The sequence below is a fragment of the Schistocerca serialis genome, chromosome 2 (genome assembly GCF_023864345.2).
Source record: "Schistocerca serialis cubense isolate TAMUIC-IGC-003099 chromosome 2, iqSchSeri2.2, whole genome shotgun sequence".
Classification (NCBI taxonomy): domain Eukaryota; kingdom Metazoa; phylum Arthropoda; class Insecta; order Orthoptera; family Acrididae; genus Schistocerca; species Schistocerca serialis.
Window position 1 is genome coordinate 226,679,306 of NC_064639.1, and position 21,819 is coordinate 226,701,124.

At 36.6% G+C, this 21,819-nt stretch overlaps 1 protein-coding gene across 1 annotated transcript in view; it reads left to right on the forward strand.

Annotated features, from left to right (window-relative positions):
- The window catches only part of LOC126455856 (protein bicaudal C), a 134,266-nt gene extending 113,069 nt beyond the window's left edge, over positions 1 to 21,197 (forward strand). The window contains exons 10-14 of the mRNA XM_050091618.1: positions 282 to 419; positions 14,324 to 14,442; positions 14,518 to 14,743; positions 17,473 to 17,592; positions 21,094 to 21,197. Of these exons, the coding sequence (XP_049947575.1) occupies positions 282 to 419; positions 14,324 to 14,442; positions 14,518 to 14,743; positions 17,473 to 17,592; positions 21,094 to 21,197 (707 nt within the window). The remainder of the gene's footprint in view (positions 1 to 281; positions 420 to 14,323; positions 14,443 to 14,517; positions 14,744 to 17,472; positions 17,593 to 21,093) is intronic.
- Positions 21,198 to 21,819: the final 622 nt, after the last annotated feature.

The following is a 21,819-nucleotide window of genomic DNA, read 5'->3' on the forward strand; positions in this document are numbered from 1 at the left end:
TTTCTCATTTATGTATTTTGTATTCACTAAAGTAAGCTACTTTAGTGAAAAATGGTTGCTAGTTATTATGGCAGAGGCATGATGCCATGTCAGTAAGAATTTAAAGATCGGAAAAAAATTAACTATCAAATACACAATTTTCAACAATAATTGCTGAATAAACTGACCCCTATTACAATATATGAAGTATAATAATTTTTAATGAATTTTATACTTTCCAACAAACATTGCAATAAATTATCCAAGTTAAAAGCATAGTTTAATAATTTTATTGTTTTTAGGGCTTGGAAATGCATTGTTGGATCTAATGGACTGTGCTGATCTCAGGGCATCTAGCTGTGAGAAGAAAAATGTGGAGATTGTAACACAGCAAACAAGTCTCTTTGACTATGACGAGAAAAGAAATATGGCCTTAGAAGGTTTGTTCTATTAAGAGCATTTTTCATCAAATATGATGTATGTAAATATTTATGTATATCATTTATTAGGGCAAACTTGTATTTTTCTAGTCCCATTAGACCTGAATATACCCAAAACTATTAATTTTCTGTAGGAGAGACTAAAGCTGTTAGTTTTGGCATAATCAATTAAAATGTGAAACTTCCAGGCAGATTAAAACTGTGTGCCAGACTGAGACTGGAACTCGGGATCTTTGCCTTTCATGGGCAAGTGCTCTACCAACTGAGCTAAGCACGACTCGCGCCCTGTCCTCACAGCTTTTCTACCACCAGTACCTCGTCTCCTACTTTCCAAACTTCACAGAAGCTCTCCTGCGAACCATGAATATCAGTGCACACTCCGCTGCAGAGTGAAAATCTCATTCTGGAATTAGAATGTGTTGGCAGATTATTTAATATTTTGAGTAGTTCAAAGAATATCTGAAGCTAATGCCTTCTATACAATTAATTTTATTGTATGTAGTGAAGCAGGAATTTTTCTAAATATTCTTGTACTTCATGGATTGATTTATTTCTGATGACACAACAGGACAATAATTTGACTCTTGCTAATTATAGCTCAGTTTCTGGACTTCATAAGTAAGGGTGAATTATTCATGAAAAGACTTCTCTCATATTCTAAATAGGACAGCATGCATATGAAAGGTGTATTTTTGGAAACTGCTACAGAACTTTGAAGAGTGGCTTCTGCTATGAAAGTTGTTCTTGTGCTCCTCTTGTCTGTGTGCTTAGTGGTGATGATCATAAAGGAAATGCTTAGCCCACAACTGTAGACAGAATTGGTGTCCGTATGAAAGGTATTTGAGTAGATTGCACCAGTGAGGAAGACAGCTTAGTTTCTATAAATCAATTCACCAAAAACAAAGTAAAATTCCATACTGACTTCATAACACCACCCTTGAGTTATGTTTCAATCAATGAGTCGAGTAGTATTCCTGAAAGACTGAAATGTGCAGCAGTAAAACCAATATACAAAAGTGGAGATCAGCAATTAACCTCTAATTATAGCCAAATCTCACTTACTGTCATTATCTCAAGTTTTTGAAGCAGTACCTTGAAACAAAATGAAGACTCTTGTTTCTGAAAATCATCTTACAGTTTGGCTTCTGTGAAGGCTTCTTTGCTGAGGATGCAACATACAATCTCACAAGCTCAATTTTAGTAGAAATAAACAACAAAAATTAGACTGACATTTTCTGTGATGCTGTCAAGATCCTAAAACTCTATAGATCTCTCAATACTGCTAGGGAAGCTAAAACAGTATGGCATTAAAGGTCTTTTCCTTGCTAGGATAGTCACATCTTAACAACACAAGAGAGCTGATCACATTGTCAAATGAAACAGTTGGAATAAGATTAAACCCAGAATAGGATCAATGATAGCATGCCACAAGGTTCAGTGTTCAATTTTTGCACTCCTGTTCTTGGTCTACATAAATGATTCATTAAGGATATTGGAGGCCTCTTCAGAACCTGTAATGTTGTGCAATGATAAAAGTACATAATGTGATTACTCTGCTATTCAGTGCCTGGCAGAGGGTACAATGAACCACCTTAAAGCTCTCTCTCTCTCTCTACCGTTCCACTCTCGAACAGTGTGTGGGGAAAAACAAGCATTTAAATTTTTCTGTGCAAGCCCTGATTTCTCTTATTTTATCACGATGATCCATTCTCTCTATGTAGGTGGGTGCCAACAGAATGTTTTCGCAATGGGAAGAGAAAACTGGTGATTGAAATTTCATGAGAAGATCCTATTGCAATGAAAATGCCTATGTTTTAATGACTGCCACTCCAATTCTCGTATCATGTCTGTGGTGCTATCTCCCCTATTTCATGATAGTACAAAATGAGCTCCCTTCTTTGTACTCTTTCAATGTCATCGGTCAGTCTCACCTGATGCGGATCCCACACGGCACCACAATACTCCACAATAGGGCGGACAAGCGTGGTGTAAGCAGTCTCTTTAGTAGACCTGTTGGACCTTCTAAGTGTTTTGCCAATGAATCACAATCTTTGGTTTGCTCTACCCACAACATTATTTATGTGATCATTCCAATTTAGGTTATTTTATAATTGTAATCCCTAAGTATTTAGTTGAATTTACAGCCTTCAGATTTGTTACTTATTGCATAATTGAAATTTAGCAGATTTCTTTTAGTACTCAGATGAATAACTTCACACTTCTCTTTATTCAGTGTCAATTGACACTTTCCGCACCACGCAGATATCTTAACTAAATTATTTTGCAATTAATTTTATCCATCTGATGACTTCACGAGACAGTAAATGACAGCATCATCTGCAAACAATCTGACAGCTACTCAAATTGTCTCCTATGTTGTTAATATAAACAATACAGGGCCTAAAACACTTCCTTCGGCGCAACTGAATATTACTTATGTTTTACTCTAAGGCTTTCTGTCTATTACTATGAACTGTGACCTTTCTGACAGGAAGTCTCAAACCCAGTTGCATAACTGAAGAGATATTCCATAGGAACACAGTTCGGTTAGAAATGAGGAATGGTGTCGAAAGCCTTCTGGAAATCCAAAAATACGGAAACAATTTGACATCCCTGTCGATAGCACTCACTACTTCGTGAGCGTAAAGAGCTAGTTGTGTTTCACAAGAATGATATTTTCTGAATCTGTGCTGACTATGTGTCAATAAATTGTTTTCTTCAAGGTACTTTATAATGTTCGAACACAGTACATGTTCCAGTAATTCAGCAGATTACTCCTATTTTCCTTTTTGGGTGTGGGTGTGACTTGAGCAATAGTATATTGATAAAAAGTCCAAATATATCAATACCATATATTGCCAGGAGAATGAAGAAACAGGCTTAAAACCCTCTTTTGTGGGCAATAGAATATAGAATTTTTTGAAGGAAATTTTTCCACTTCACTGCTAACTGTTGATTTATTTTTATTTATATGAACAAGTCGGTCAAATTGCAGAAATTCCTTTCAAAAAATGGTTTAAAACTGGTTCACAGCAAACATCTTAATCTTGCAAAAAACATATTGTGCAACTGACACAAATAAATTACAGGTACCTGAAGTAGATATCAGTGTGCGCTCTCTCTCTCTCTCTCTCTCTCTCTCTCTCTCTCTCTCTCTCTCTCTCTCTCTCTCTGGATGAGATCAATGTTTGACTCTTCTAGGCATCCAGATGGTACCAATCCCCATGGCTCACTGTATTCCAGCTTTAGTTCACTTGATGGTACTCCTTGGACTGGCAGTGTCTGCTTCTGTTTTCCAACTAAAATTTGAGGTTTGCCAGAACAGTGTCTTCAACTCCATATTCACTGAGCTTGTTTAGGAGTACCTCAAGAGGAATGCAGTCAAATGTCTACTAAGGTCAGAAAGTGTCAGTGCTGCTGATTCTTTTTTCTCAAAACTCTTAACCTAGTAACCAGACCCAGTGCTGCTGCTGCTGTTGTAAATTTGCATTTTCAGAAACCATGCTGTGCATCTGTGAAGAGTAAAAATTTCAAAGCAATGTGATATTTGGTCTCACATTGCAGTTTTGATGACTTCAGTGAAGACTGGATTTATTGAGATTGGCCTGAAGCCTGCTACCATGGTTGGGTCATCCTTTCTATAAACTGGCACTGACAGTGCAAGTTTCACAGTGTCTGGAAATACATCAGGAGTGAAACACTTACTAGTTATTATAGTCAATGGTTCAGCAATTCCATACATAATTTTCTTGAGGACACTAGTAAACATCCTGTATATAATCTGACTATTATAATACTTTAACACCTTTATTTTTCCATTTTCTTCTTCTTCCATCTAGTTAATCATGTTGCATCTTTTGTCATTTATTCCAGCAGCTGCAGGGTCTATATTGAGGTCTGGGATTGTACGTAGCATTTTCCCCAATGTAATAATTAACTATTAGTCGTAAATATCTGCTGTAGAACACGCCTTTTGCACTGAGAACTGTTGGTGTTTTATAATGATAATGTAATAGCAGAACTATGCATTTTAATTTTTTCAGTTCGTCTGTATACTGCGAGTATTCTTTCACACTGTGGCTGTGTTGTGACTGCTCTCACACTGTGGCTGTGTTGTGACTGCTCACAGGAATTTCCTGGTCTTCTGTGGCTAGATAGTCATTTATCTTCTATAATCTGGAAAAATTCTGTAAATGCATCAGTTGCTGCCATTGTCTGCAGTCTAGGCTGCACTTTTAAGCAGATACTGCTGTTGGAAAACTATTCAATGTTACTTATTTATTACCATTTTGTGAATACATAATTAGAATGCCAGGTAACAGTTGATTATTTTGGGCAGATATTGTTTGGTCAATTAGTGATCTCATATTCACAAGAACTTAGTTTTGTGATAAGTGTCAAGGCAGGCATAACATCTGGTTGGTAGAAAAAAAAAATGCCCAAAACTGGCAACTAGCTTCATAAAATCTGTCTCCTTAGTGATCCCTTCATCAAAGTGTACACAGAAATCGCCATAAAATGCATTTTTTTTTCTTTAAAGTGTGTGTTAAGTAGCACATTGCATTTGGTACAGAAAATTTTCAAAGTTGCTATTCGGAGAATGAGACAACAATTATGTTAAGATATAATAACTTAAAGGCAGCCAACTCTGAAACCAGGTCCACAGAGTAGCTTTTAAATAAACTTCTTTAATATTGAATTTCCTGTTCACATACATATACACCGCCAAAGGAAGCAGTTCTGTATCATGCACTTACCAAGTTTAGGTACTCGTTACAGTTTTAGTACTTAGCTTTCTGTGCTGATATTCACCTACACACAGCATATATGGCTTCGCTTCTTTTTCTATAAAGAATGACAACACCCTAAGACACTGTACTTCAGTACTTCAGCACTGCTTACAGCTATAAGAGTGATGTTCTTAGTAGTATGTGACCCATTTTCACTTAGCTGTTCTTGGTAATGTTTTGTCATGGAGGAGGCTGTTTCATATGGATACTGGTAATTTGTCAGAATAAAAAAAGCTTAAGCATATTTTTGAGCCATGTAGTGACTGACTGGTTTGTTTAATCTCACTACATAGTTTATGTATGTTCGCTGTGTATGTCACTTAGCACCATGTTTTTGTTTACTTGAGAGGTTACTCATAAGTATTAAGTCTTTGTATACATTTCTTTCAATTTTGTTTGTTTGTTTGTTTACTATTTGTATTTGAGCTGCAGCATCCCTGTGTTGTTACATTGTTGACTCTCAGCACATTTTTTTAGGGAAATCACTTGCAAAATGCAGTGAACTATTATCTTCAGTTTGTTGTCTTGTGAACTCTGATGCACGGCACTTCACTTGTTTACTATTTATACTTCACCCGTGAAGTTCGTTTCATTGTTTTGTTCACCAATGTCTGATTTTTGTTTGATAGAATTAATTTTCATAAAGTCAACACTGTTGTCGTTGCTTTCTTCACTAAGCTTTTCTGTGCACTTTGATGACTGCAGGAAGTATTTTTCTAATCTTCCATTTGAACTGAGAATTGTTGGTTTTGTTATTGCTGAGTTGTAATTCATAGTTCATCTGTTAACTTGACTAGATTTTGGACTGACTCCAATAAACTGATGCAATTGTTTAACAATTCTCTGGTTTTTCAGGTTCCTGTATTTTCCTCTGAAAAGTTTGATGCCAAAACTCTTCTACAGGCTTCACAATGTAACTTAATTTGCTCTTTTGAATACGTGGTATTCTCATGCTATTATTTAGCCCTACACAATCTATATCAAAATCCACACAACTATTTCAAAGCTTTCAACTGCTTTTTTGCACTTTACAATTTTCTAGATAATCTTTATTTTATGGCTACATTGGTATATTTTAGTTTGGCCTGTGGTGGGTAGGATAAAAGCCTGCACTTCAGTCACATGTCATCTCTTCCCTGTATTGTACCCACACACTTAAAATGAAACACTTAAAATTTGTGATGATAAATGTCTAGTTTCTTAATGACAGTAAAAATGAGTGATCACAATTATTTGTAAATGGTAGTATTATTATGGATAGCTAATTATATTAAAGGTAAATAAAATGAATATGGTCCTGTTAAGACAGCACACAACACTTCACTGATTATACAGTGTTCCTACACTACTTGTGAGCTTGTTGCATCCTTGGCATCAACATTACCACTGTCCTTTCAACCTTTATAATCATTCGCATATTCCCTCTCACAAACTTGATTCCATTAACATCTCTTACTTGCAGATTTCTGTCTCCAATACCTGCTCTGGACTTGTTTAGTTCATTTTTATGTATAATCTAAAACATTATGTTCAGTAACGGGAATGTATTAGGATTCCTAATTAGAAATGTTATTTTGCCCTGGCTTACACTTCGAGAGGGCATGAGAATACCACGTACTCAGGGATTCTAAGTTCCCACTGTCACACAATGCTGCCAGTCTCTTTCCTGTTCTTTGTGTGTACTGGAGGTAAGGGTTGTATTGCCATAAAACAAACCGTACCTCTGGTGGGGATGATCAGATAAATTTCTAGTATCTATGATAACTGGATGATGATGATGATGATGATGATGATGATGATGATGATGATGGATGATGATGATGATGATGATGATGATGATGATGATGATGATGTATCTGCCTGGCATCCTGTATTTCCACTGCCCCAGGCCCACTGCCTTTGTTAAGAGTCCAGTTTTGAATATCTTATTTGTTATGTAATACCTCATACTTAGCATATGTTACCTCACCACAACCAATATGCTGCGGCAAGGTATCATCCTGTGATGTCAGAGGGACATACTCAGTGATACAAAAAGCCTCGGCTGGTGCAATACAATACACTCCTGGCAACCCTAGCATCCCTCACTATTTTAAGTCTTCCAAGGAGCCCCTTGAGTGCGAGCTTGTGAATGAATGGTGAATGACACTTATGGAATTCCATGCCCAATGTATTGTCTAACATCGAACCACAATATTGGCCGCTAATGGCAACCGGGGCAGAACTGGAGGTATCCAGTGGTGAGTACTGCATAAGGCTAAGAAGTGTAGCTGACTGCTTAGTCAACAGGCAAGTCAATATATTGCTATAGTGTTAGTGATTTTGATACAAAGCAGAGCTAGGGCAACAATAAACAAAGCAAACATCGTGTTACATCTAAAACGTCAGTTGCTGAAGTTGACTTTGCATCAGAAAAGTCCCCAAGGAATTTTGCAGAGTGAAACAGAAGTGGCAGATGAAATATTAGCATTTTTGCAAGATGCTGTGGAATGCATAGTGTCATATACGCTCAACTGTTCAGACAATGTACATAAGGAGTACAATGATGACAATACTTGCTTAACAAGTGAAGGTGATATTGAAGCAGATGAACCATGTAGTTAATCCCCTTTGTCAGACAGGGAGTCACAAATTCCATCTCCAGTGGGTACTAAAAATAACCTCGCACATGAAAGATAAATTGCAGCATAGAGAGAACATTTATGAACAGATTTTGAATAAGTATGCACCAGTATGACTGTAGTCTGTGAGACTAAGGATATTCAATGGAGGGTAAGGCACACTTGCTACAAAAACATTGGTGTTTCCATGTTTAAAGGATGCTTGATCCAATTTCCAGGATGTGCAAGATTGCAACCTCCTATGTTATACACATCAAACTGTGCACAACATAGATTATAGTGATTTCAAGGAAAGCAGTGGATGGTTGCCAAACTTCAAACAGTGCTACAGAATTGGAAGATGAAAGATAATGAAATTTCAAACAGTGTCAACTTGACAATATACAGCAAATTACAGAACTGGCCAGAAAATTTGTAGATGAGATAAACTTACATCATTCAGTAAAGAATTTGTTTTAAACTCAAGTGATTTGGGATATGAAAAGGAAATGCATATGAAAGGAACCATTGAAATTGCAGGTACAAAGATTTGGATCAAGCTCAACTAACATCAATGCCTTAATCACTCACATATAATTATGCTGACTGTTAATCTGGATGATAAATTGACTAGAAAGTTATTTATTGTGCAGGGAGAAGTCAGAGGTGCCCTGCCCCTACGTTTCTTTCTCATGTGAGTGATCTTGCAAGAGCAGTAAACAAGGTTTGTCACAGAAAGCTAGAAAGGAAAAAGTGCATTAGAGAACTAAAACTGTGGTGTGAGCACTGCTTTTGGCCAGTAGATGGTCAAAATAACTTGCTTTTGCTTGATTCATGGTCTGCGCGTAAAAATCCATACTCCTTTAGAACAAACTATCCATCATGGAAAGTGTGACTTTGCAATTCATACTATGAGACCAATGTAGAAATTCAGCCTTGTTTGCATTTCTGTACCTATAAAACATATTACCACACTATATGCAGCTACATCTTAAAGGTTAGCCTCTTTCACAATAAGCTCCACGAAAGACTGTTTTGTGATCAACTGCAAGCCATCACATTCCATCAATTCTTGTAACACCAATATGGTTACGTACGCATTCTTTAAGAGTGGATACCTAGCTGAATATCCTGCATGGTTTGTAACTCCAAGGAACTTTCCCTTCGATCTTGATGGTTTGAATCTTTGTGATCACTGCGGTGTGCCATTTTTTGTTTAGTATTCTTGGTGCAAGTCAAGTTTTTTTTTGAATGTTTCTTGAATGTTGTCCATTTTGTGAAGTGTAATACATACATCCCATAAGAGGCTGGTCTCAGCATCTCCTGACACTGATGTGTTCCACTGCACTCCTGACGTCTTCCACTGCGCTCCTGAGGTGTTTGGTCAGTCACTAGCAGCTAATATTTTTCCTGTCACGATTGTTAAATCATCATTTTCAAATGAGCCTTACTGAAGACTGAATTTGAGACCTCGCACTCAAGGGGTTCTTTACTATGATGATGTCTGTCATACCAGGTGTAGCTGGTGAACCCACGTGCTTGCTGCAAAACCCACAATGGCAATCAGTATTCCATAGTGGTACAGTTTTGCAGCCTCCAGGGTTAAGTTAGCAGTGTCAGCAGAGGCTATTTTGTGCAATGTTTAAGAGGTCTTTAGGCAAGCTGTCTGCATGTGCTGAAAAGTTTCTTCTGTTATCAAGGAAAACTCCTAAATACAGAGCATGCAATTGGGCTGTTAATCAACCTAAAGATTTGATTCCTGTTTAGGATGAGTTTGCTTTTAAGCAGTATGTATGTAGTTTTATTTGCAGCTACCATTAATTTGTTGCCCCTGAGCCACCATTGTCCCTCTGAGTGTACATGGTTTGCATTTTCTTTGAGCTTGCATCTATTACCTCCAGAAACCACCACCAGGATACTATCAAGCCACAACTCTGTTTGCTTCATCAGCCCCATCCATCAGTTCATGATCGTCAGGTTCCAAAATATTGGCCCATATATCAACCCTTGTGGGCAACCCTTTGCATTTTTTAATAACTTGTGCCACCCAGGAAACTATTAGACTGTCCAACCCTTCCAGTAGCCCATAAAATTTCAAAGTATTTTGGGATCCAGAGACATCTTAGGTAACTGAATATTTCGTGTGTGTGTGTGTGTGTGTGTGTGTGTGTGTGTGTGTGTGTGTGTGTGTGTGTGTGTGTGTGTGTGTGTGTGTGTGTGTGTGTGTGTCCATGTCCATCCCCTCCACCTTCCCTTTCTAGTAAACCCATATTATATGGAATGTAGTACCTACATTAAGTTATCAAATAAACCGCCAGAACTGTAGCTTACGTGAAACCCACACAGACACAATGATAGTATCAAAAGCAATAAAAACCTTTCCCCACACAGGAAGAATCAGTTACAAAATCAGGCAACAAATGGCAAGAGTCTTACACTTTTGCCCTTCAAGCAAAAGAAATTACATTTACAAAACAATATTTGTATATTAGAAAGGATAGTGAAATGTAAGAAAGGGCAAGTCATTGGCCTCCATAAAAAAATGTAAGTGTCAAGGAAAGTGCTATGATAGTAACAACAGACAAAAATAGAAATATACGCTTCTCAAGCATGAGCTGTGTTTGCATTTTTTGCTGTCAGCAGAATATACTGCAAATAAATAAATCTTCCAAAGTATTTCATCATCAAGTTGTAGCTTACATCACTGAATCGATGTGATTCGGCTGTTTTTACATCTATCATGATAATTCATGTCTATTGGTAACTTACTAAAGCACGGAATGCAAAAGTGTAGCAACTGTTCCATCAATTAAGTAGAAAATAATCGAAAACAATCATTATCCTTAAGACGCATGTGACTCTCACCGCTTGGAGTGCTAGGGTCCCTCTAGCTGTCAAATGGTAACAACTTTCACACTAATGTGTGTCATGACTGTATTTATTCGCCTGTGGCTTTAACGTTCCTCTTGCACTTGGCACAAACATACTCTCACAGGACGCCCGCTTTGGAACAGCCAAAAATGTTGTTAACCACTTCTAACTTGCAGGAAGGTGTCACTTGTGATGAATTTTGAGTAAAATGTAAACATTTATCTTGTTACCATGTCAAAATTTGCTTCTTTTGCCAAAACATAGTGGAATTTACAGTCTCACCTCACTAACATATTGTGCAGACACAGGTGCTAGATATTTTGCAGTACTTACCAGCTATAGCTGAAGTAGATGAGTCACATTTTGGAAAGAGAAAGTACGAAAGGGGGCACTAGGTTGTTGCATTTTTGTAGTAGTAGTTTCTGGAGCAGAATGTGTGCTGATGTATTAAGGGTTGTACCAAATTGGACAAAGGAAGTCTTGACATCTTTAATTTAAAAAAATGTAGTTGAAGGTTCTGTAGTCATTTCGGATGGGTTTGCTTCGTATAAGGGGTTGAGTGAAAGGGGTTATCATCATTTGCTCCTGAATCACAATATTCAGTTTAAAGATTATAAGATGGGGGCATGCACTAATACTATTGAGGGGTATTGGGGGGGGGGGGGGGGGCTGTAAAATATGTTGTCGGGTGGGGAAAGAAAAAGATTTCGGTGTTGCAAGACCATTCAGATGAATACTGTTGGAGGAAGAGTATTCCTGAAGGTTATTGTTTATTTCTTGCATCTATGAAAGTAGTCAGCAAAATGTACAAGCCTCATTTTGTTAGTTAGGTGTTGGTGGGTCTGACACGTTTTTCTTGTTTTATGTTGCATTTTTTATGTTACTGTATTGTGTGTGTGCTACTTTTTCGGTTTCCCTGGAGTGAGGTTTTTTTGTCATTTTAATATTTTCTGGTTGCAATGGTGGGCCGAGGGGTATTGCTGTGTCTTTGCTAGAGTGTTTATGTGAATGACTCGTTTCATTTTTTATTATTTTAAAACTTTGCATCTGATTGAGCGTGGGTGATAGGAAAGAACTGATTTGGGTGGTACCTCATTCGTGCCTGGCAGTTTTTCTTATTACTTTTTTTATTAGTTATTCTGGATTTTGCTTCTTTCATTACAGTTTGACCTTCCAACATTATTATTTCTTGTAATGTCCTTACTTCATTCTTATCAGCTTCCATCTTTGATTCCTATGGTAGTTCGTATACGGGAAGTTTGTGTTTTCCTTTTGGATGTATCTGCTACACTTCTCTTATTTTTACTGTCACTCCTGGTGTATTGGTTTTACTGAGTTATTTGGAGCTACTGTAGCTGGTGTGACTTTAGTGTAGTATAGTTATCAGTTGCAAGGTTTGGTCATTTTTACATTTTATTTCTTTACGTGTGCAGTAATGTGTGTAAAGATTTTCATTTTTTGAAAGTCTAGTCGTATTCTGTAGTTCACTAATGAGATCATTTTTAAGCACATTTCTGATATAAGATTTTTGCATAACAAACAGTAATATTGGAATCTGTAACTAGAAATGATTTCTTACAAACGTTGCTTCTAGTTACTGATTCCAACTATTTGACAGTTCATTATTTAGATCATTTTTGTAGTACATATGGAAAATATTATATAATATATGCACTCGTAATTGCTCTCATTCTTATTTATTTCAGTCATCTTCAACTCGTTTAAATGAAATTTGCGCGTAAATAATAGTCACGTTAAATGTATTTTATGGCATGCTACATTTGTTTGTTGAAGAGTATGATATGTTCCATTCACAGATTGTCATTGCAGCATCTTTGACCAATGACGTCATACGTAAGGCAAAGCCGACAGGTGGTATCGGACACTGGCAATGTGGCAACATTTTACAGTCCTTTGTAGATATATCCAGGTTGCTGGCTGTCAGCAACCAGAAAGAATACTCTCTCTTGCAAATAAACAAACTTCAATTACAAAATAACCTTCAGTAATTAAGAACAATATAGCTCCTGTCACTGTCGTTTGAACAAGAGTACCAAAAACAGTCTATTCAAGGAATTTCTACTCCTGCCTGAGCGATACTCTCCTCCAGACCGATACTGGTCGCCACACCTTCACCGTTCCACACTACCTCCATATTTTTTTCAAGGGCGTATCACCACTGACACTTTATGTGTAATTACATGAATAATGTTAAATTAGGAAAATCGTAATTAAATGGTAGAATAACATGCAAAACTAAATTAATGGGTAATTACTATTAAAAACAGTCTTGATCACGATTTATTTTACAAGGTGACCGGTTTTGACCACTACTGTGGTCATCTTCAGACCATTGAGTAGGAACCCCTTTCTGTTGGAGAATCTCCAACAGAAAGGGGTTCCTACTCAATGGTCTGAAGATGACCACAGTAGTGGTCGAAACCGGTCACCTTGTAAAATAAATCGTGATCAAGACTGTTTTTAATAGTAATTATTTACAAGACATTGATCACTGCGGTTCCCATAATGCATTCAAAAGTAATTAAATTAATGGGGTTGAAGGGAAGAAATTTCCAAATTAAGTGTATCACAGTTGTTGCTAAAAAATTAAGCTGGTGAAAAGTGATTTTCAAACACGTATGACTGGGTGTCCAAAAATCTGCAATGCTGTACATAAAATTTAAGACTGATATGGGAAACAAAAATACCTAAATAAACCAAGAAAAACAAAGATCACTTATTTGAAGAGCTATGTTACTAAAATGTGTAATACAACCAAGCCACTATTTATTTTAAATAAATTGTTGAAATTGAGGGAAGAACATTGATACCACTACTTCTCATATTACTGTGCAGACAATGTTCTTGATTATTTTATACGAGAAGGTTCTATAAAGATTCAAAAATATTAAAAATTGATAGTAGGATTTTTAATTATTTTCTTTTTGTTCTCATGTGCATAATTAAATGCTAAAGACAAAAAATGGTGCTTAAAAGTATTGTGGCAATGAAACTGTCACTGCACTGTGTAATGAAAACAAAATGTGAACAAGTATTTATACATAACTTAAAAGGCTGCTCATCTTTCAAAATCTTAAGAGAATTGCTTAACGTATGAGAAATGTAAGAAACTAGTATTAAAATAGTTTAAAGAGAATTGTAACATATTCTGGACCTTATTATGATAGTTGCCAGCTGTGATGAACATTCACGATTGTACAGTGAAATAATAATATTGCCTTATTAGGCAGGAGGTCCCATCTGGGGTTGTCTGATTGCCTGGTGCAAGTATTTTTAATTTGACATAACTTTGGTTCCTTGGGTGTCGTCAATGATAAAACTCCGTCGTCTCCAAGTGGATACACTCTCCGACCTGACTGGGAATTGAATGCAGGACCCCATAAGCTAGAAGCAGTGATGATAACCACTAGATCACTGTCGGTAGTAAATATACAAAACCACTGTCTCATAGACGTCTACTATTTAAGTTACAGAAACTCATTTTGAAATATTAAAGGTAAAGAAATTTAAACAGAACTGTAAATGAATCCCCCACTGTACATTTAATAAATTTCTTGCTTCTTATTGTAAAAAAAATAAACTAACTTTCATTTATTAAGCATGATTTTAATTCTCCCAACAGCGATTCAGAAACCTCTCGGAACTAATTTAAGAACTCCAACATCACTGTGGTCTGGATATGGCTTCAGCCAGTCCAGTCCAACACCAGAAATGAAACCAAAACACAATGGACTTCTCCAGGTAAGCATTATACATCAAAAGATGTTAAAATACACCATTTCATTAAGCATGACTAATAATTAGATTCCAAACTAGGATTCTGGTGATCTGGACCCATGGAAAACAAACAACTCTATGGTATCTCCAACATTAAATTCGGCCTCAGACTTCAGCAGTACATTATTAACTGGTGAAAATGGACTGATGAGTGCAAGCAACTACCTAGATTCTGCACCCACATCTGCTGTGAATCAAATTGCAGGATTGAAGACAAAGGATATTGCTTCACTTCTAACATCCATTGGACTAGAAAAATACATTTGTAAGTTATGGTCATTCTCTAGTCCTTAGTAAACATTTGTAACTGATTTGATAGGTTAATATGTGGCATAGAATTACTTTTGCATGTAACCATAATTAATAATATTGAATCCTAGATGGACTTGCCTAGCACTTAAAGCAAATTCAGAAGCCCTTGTCAACAAGTAATACCTAGGCATCTGATCTTCAATACATTACCACCAAGGCATAACAGTCAAGCTGCAATTGTCTTCACAAGATAAGACGCGGATCCACACTATGTTAATATTCTGAAGAACATAATCATAATCTCACACCTTCTCTTAGAATTACCTGGAACAATCGAATAATCAGAATTGAAAGAGGATAACTAGTATCCTCTAAACTATATTCACCATGCCTAACAGAAGTTGAGATTCTGAAAATTAGAAAATGAAGAAATAAGTTTTAATCCAGAAATCTTAATCATCTTCATTTCATGAGTGCCTATTGTATTGTCTGTGCAGGTGAATTTAAACATAACTTGAACTTAATAGTGAAAGCTTGAAATTAAGTCTGAAAACCAGCTACTGAATTAATCTATAACAAACAAGTTGAAAATAAAATGATGTAAATTAATAATGAAGTCATACAACCACTTTGTTTTTGTATTTAAGGCAGTTAGAGAACACGAGATAGATTGGGAAAGAAAGGGGAGTAAAAATACATTTGAAATCCTTTCAGAAAATTTATTCACTGAATTTAGCTAATAGCATTTCTGAAAAGAACAATGCTAGTGTAGGTTCAGAGCTCTGTCAATGAGATATGGTCCTAAAACACAAAAGCCCATGTAAAAACTTGGGTTTCCCAGGGAGCAGAAGTCTGACAAGAAATATTGAGATGAGAACCACCATTTGGATCAGGGAACAAACTAAAATGGAAGACGTAATCATGACATGACTGTAATGGGTATGCAATGTAGGTGCGTAGTTCACACAGACCAACAGTAGACATATGGATCAAGGAAGTTCACCATTTGATACAAAGAGAGAAAAAGATAACTAATGGAAAGTGCATAACTAGTATTAGAAAATGTGGAAGACCAACATTGTGTACAGGTGATCATAATAATGAATGGAAAGGTTGAGAGAGAATTATGTAGTAATGGATCTCAACTGGCTGATTGAATATTTACACATTGTACACACTTTGCGAGTCATGATCTAGCATGACATAAAGGTTATGTTACATGCTGCATTTTTCATGTACCTATGGATGATGGATAGTGTAGTTGATCTCGATTAAAATGCACAGACTTACTTATTTTTCTGGAGTCAATTGCAAAATAAAATGCATACCAACTGGCTAGTATTGAGGAGTGAAATAAACTGATATCTAAATCTAGATTCCAGAAGGACTACTACACTCAAAATGAATTCAGAAATGCCATTGTCCAAACCCGTGCATTTGTGTGACCGCATACAAAAGCTGGCTGAGTGACTTAGTTCATTTCAACAGTGCTTAATTTGACAGTGTCATGCACCAGCTCAGTTAAGAATTTCAAATAAGAGGTAAGATAACACTTCGCTGCCTTGTCGAGTCATGGACCAGTTGACTGGAAGATACATGAGACAGATTGTGCTGAACATTAGGACAGTCACCTTCAGACAAAACAAATAATGTACATGCACACCAACTTGTTTCTGACCTTGTCAACAGCTTAACAGTTAAATGATTGGTGGAAGGAGCATCTGCAGTAACAAGAGAGTGTACAAAGTAAGATGACGTTTTTCTACGTGGATGCTTGATCATTATTTCAATAAAGCCATTCATGCTCCCACAATCTTGTCCATCAGTCATGATCCCCTTTTATTCCTATAGTCCCAACGTATCCATGCATTACATTTCTCATATATCATACTGAAATATTAAATAATGGAAAGTCCAGGATGGAATAATGACAACTTGGAAAGGGCAGGTTGCTGCAAACCCCATAGGGCAAGTGTTGTCACAGATGGGCACAATGAAAAACAATGCTAGTAATAGTTCAGCTTTTGGAAAGTACTTCAAAACTTGCACACTTTGTTAATGAGTCGCACTCTTTGTTAATGACTATCGCACTCTTTGTTAATGACTATCGCACTCTTTGTTAATGACTATCGCACTCTTTGTTAATGACTATCGCACTCTTTGTTAATGACTATCGCACTCTTTGTTAATGACTATCGCACTCTTTGTTAATGACTATCGCACTCTTTGTTAATGACTATCGCACTCTTTGTTAATGACTATCGCACTCTTTGTTAATGACTATCGCACTCTTTGTTAATGACTATCGCACTCTTTGTTAATGACTATCGCACTCTTTGTTAATGACTATCGCACTCTTTGTTAATGACTATCGCACTCTTTGTTAATGACTATCGCACACACATAACCAATGTCTCTAGACACACCAGTATTTGATTTAGTCCATTCTTACTTAACATAGTTCTGGTCTATCTAATGTCCAGAATAAATTTAGACATCTAAACTTTCTCTACTTCCATATATCAGTATGACCTACCGTGAAGGGAATAGCGGTTTGAAGAGAAACAGTTGCATACATTACTAAGAGTTCACAGAGCAGTGCCATAACTTGCGTTACAAAGCACACATTATAGCTGCTGCTGCTACTACTACTAAGGTTTCAGGTTGTCATGTTTCTAATTACTTTCTAGAATAAATGTATACAAACTGCCTTCAGCCTAAAAAGAATTTTTACATTTTCAGGTATTTTCACTAACCAAGAAATAGACGTTGACATCTTTCGTTCTCTCACTGAAAGTGATCTCCGAGAAATTGGTGTAACTGCCTTAGGAGCTCGTCGGAAGTTGTTACTTGCAATTTCAGGTACAAATAAAACTAATTTCATGAAATATTTGACTTAAGAATCAAAAAGTTGATTTCTCTTCATTGTGTGAACTAAAAGACTGGATGGCTAAAGTTGAATTGTTGTTTACTGTTGTAACATATGACCCTTCAGCTGGAAAATCCTAATGACTGGCCAATAATTTGGTAAAAAACTTAGAGGTTAGGCAATGAATGAGAGGCTAAACACCTTGGAAGACAAGATACTGCTTATATTGATATACACATATAGTAGTCATTTACAACAAGAGTAGTATGTGGAGTTGGAGAAACTTTTGGTTTAAGAAAGTCTTTCTACAAATTACTCAGTTTTGCACCACAGTCATGACTTAAATTGTTTTTGTTTTATTGGAATCCTCATTCTCAACACTCATTCTTAAAAGGAATGACTACATAAGTCAACATGGGTAATGAGGGTAACCACAAACCCACATTCTCAGTGTACTTCATCGGCTTGTGTACACTGTTAAATCTATAAACATGCATGGAAGTGTTATGGAAAAGTTAGACCATGCTCACATATTGCATTATGGCAATAAGGGTTCCTAGCATGGGAAGTTGCCCATGGGATTACCATATACAAAGGCAACCAAAATATCCAACTTCTGTCATGATACAAAACAGTGGTGTCTCTCAGGTGTCATCCATAGCTGACACCAGTTGACAATTGATACTTAATGGTTACAGGCCATAAATACATATATGAGAATACAACAGGAGTGTGCATTGCCTTTCTGGAAGCAGCTGGGAAAGCTGTGTCCAGTCAAATACTACACAATCATCCCTCCTTGATTAATTTGGCTTCCATTATGAACAGTTGTATAAACTCACCAGCACCTACACTCAGAGGTAGTGGACAAGGGGTCAATTGGAATGGAACATGGATCAAAGGCATCAGGTTCTCTTCATTGAAAAATACAGGATGGGGCAAATAAGTGGCCCGCAGAAGTGTCCTAAGGTACAAAGAAAAACAGCAGAGGAAAGGAAATACAGTACTAACCTGCCTGAAGCAGATGTTTAAAGTGAACACCATTCACATCTTTGTAGTTTCGGGCCCCGGTCAGCAGGTTGCTAGAGGCAGATCAAAGCTAGACTGCTGGAATTGCTGCAATCTCATCCAAAATGTTCGGCTGCAGTTTGTCAAGACTGAGGGTTATTGCAAAGCACTTCAGACTTCAGGGATCCCCACACAATGTAATCGTACACTGACAGATCTGGTGACCTGGGGGCCAGCTCTCGCCATAACCAGACTGACCTCTGCTAACTACTGTCAGGCTTGAAGATTGTGTAAATGTGCTACAAGGTTCGGCCAGTTGTATGAGCAGTTGCTCCATCCTGTTGGAAGTAACAGTAGGTCTTTTAATGTTGCCACAAATGATTTCAAAATGTTGGCAATTTAACATGCCAAAGTCAGCTTCTGATCATAAAAGGTGAGGCCAATAATATGGTGTGCAGACATTGCACACCAAACCCTAACCTTCTGACCATGCAGTGGTGTTTTGTGGAAGTTAGGCAGTTTCTCTGCCACTCAGAACCTGTGATTTGATATAACCACTCAGGTGAAATTAGGCTTCATCAGACATCACAAACAGATCCATGTCCAAATACATTCATTGTTACCTCGGTGAACAACCATTCACAACACTAGAGGTGCTGAGGAGACATCTGCTGTATTTAATGCATGAATGACACAGACTTGCTAGAAATAAATATGCAAGTCCAGGTGGAGTATTTGTCCACATGATCAATGTGACATGCTGGACTGTTGCAAAAAGCATTGTGCTGATTTGGTAGAACTCTGAAGCATTATCTGGTGAACTGCGCCACATTTTCTGGTGTGTGGCCTGTTTCAGAATGTTTTTTGACTTGCTCAAAACAGATCTTGTCGGGTGCCATTTTCAGACTAAGTGCTGCATGGCACTCTTTGCTGGCACTTTGACACTATTAAACTTCTCAGCAAACTACTGACCACACTGTTTCCATCTTCATCATGCATAAAACAGCTAAGACTGTGGATGATAAAGTCCTCAGATCAATGTATTATGGACTTGTCTTCCCACATTTGTCTTATTCGGTTCATATATGGGGAAATGCACAAACTGGCTACCTAAAAAGAATATTCACAATTCAGAAAAGGGCAGTGAGATGCATTGCAAAAATACCACCAAGACAGACCTGTAGGCAAGCTTTTGTACACTATAATATTATGACAGTATATTCACTGTATATATACCAAAGCATAATGGTGGTAAGGTCAAGTGATAAACACCTCCTAAATAAAGATGTACACAAACACGGTACAAGAGGAAATGAAAATTACTACATGATAAACAGAAATCTAAAACTGTCTATGACTGCCCCAGAAGAAGCAGGCAAAAGGTTTTTTAATAAACTCCCCAAAATCATTAAAAAAGAAACAGATCTAAAATGTTTTAAAAATCATTTGAAACTATATCTCACAGAGAAATGTATATACAGTTTGAGTGAATACTAAGATGTGTTTAAATATATCATTACTGAAATGTACCTGTAAAAATTATCATTTCTGTATGTTTTTTTGATTTGTGTGTACATATAATGTGAAACATGTAAAACCTTTGTATGATTATGGACTATTTCTGTTTAATCATTTGTTTCATTTATATATATATTGAAATCAAGTTTGATGTTAATAGGCTATTGTATGACACACCCAATACTCTCAGCTGGATTTTCAGCTGGAGTCCATGGGCAAAGAATAAATAAATAAATAAATAAATAAATAAATAAATAAACTAGGTGGCACACTACAGTAATTTACATTAGGCAGCTCTGTCCAATCCACAGGATAGCTCTGGGAGAAATTGAAGTATTAGTAGAGGATCCAGAGAAAAGCTACAAATTCAAATGCTTCAGCACTGTTAGACTGTGCAAACATGATCTTCCTTATTTCTCTCTGCCACTTCTTAATGACAAATTTTTGCTTGGCTGAAAAGAAGATACAATGAAATATTATTGGATGTCACTAGAGTTGCAAGTTTACTTTTAGAGGACCTTCTGTAATGAAAAAGTCCCATTACTGCAACAGTACTAAAATGAGAGTTTGTAAACAAAACTAAATGTTATGTCTACTAATGTAATTTTTTAAAGTTTCTCTGTCTTACCTATTTACAATAGTTTCTTCCTCCTACATGCACAGTGTGATTTTCTGCAAACTTCACGATGCAAGTGCAGAACATATAAAGCAACAGTTGGGTAACAATTAAATTCAATCCAGATGCCCCAGGAAACAGTTTACTAAAGGGACATGATTGCCTTACAAAACTTACGTCCAAAGAATAAAAGTATACTCAAAGCCAGGAATTTTATCCAGATGCAATAAAGTTAACTGGCTGTGAAAATAACATTTCGATAAACCCTAAGTTCCTTTCACAACTAAAGTCTAGTTAATAAATGTTTACCTCATTTTTACTTCATTCCTTAATTAAGGAATTTTATTGGCAGAGCTCAACAAACGCCAGAGCCCATTCTCTGGAAGTGCGGCCCCAGGAGCTGAACGTAAACTTGGTTCAACAATAAATAACAGTCCAATAGGAGATAAATGGTAAGATATACCTACTACTATTAAAAAAGGTGCAATAGCAAGTGTGTTGATGGTTGGAAGTGGAGATAACCAAAGAAGACTGACATGGTTATGCTTTGTGTGTTATATGGAATTCCATTATTTGTTTATTGATGATCTCAGTTGCCAATAAGAGCTTAGTGTTCTTGTTTCGCAAGTCAAAATGTTTATGCATGACAGTGTGCAGCACTTTTCTTTTATTCATTGCTAGTCTCTTTTTTACCATTATCTGAGTTTGTTAGTCAGCTCCAACAATTTAGGATTTTCTTCTATTGCAGTATTTTAATGAGATTGAAGTAATGGAACTATTGTATATTTGTCATGCATATTTTATGGTGGGAAGGGATAAGCACTACTACTCCTGCTCTCTGGATTTAAGTTAAGTAGGAGGTAGTTGTGAATGTTGAATAAAGAAGATAATTATTGTATATCAATTTGTTAGCTTCATGTAAGCACAAAAGCACTAACAGTAATGTAGTATGGAATTGCAAAGTGTTTTTGTATATTTAATTACATTGAATACTTCCACTGTTGCAACAAATGCATGAAACTGGTTTTCTTACTAACATATACTGAAATTTATTTTATATAACTGATTTTTTAGAGTT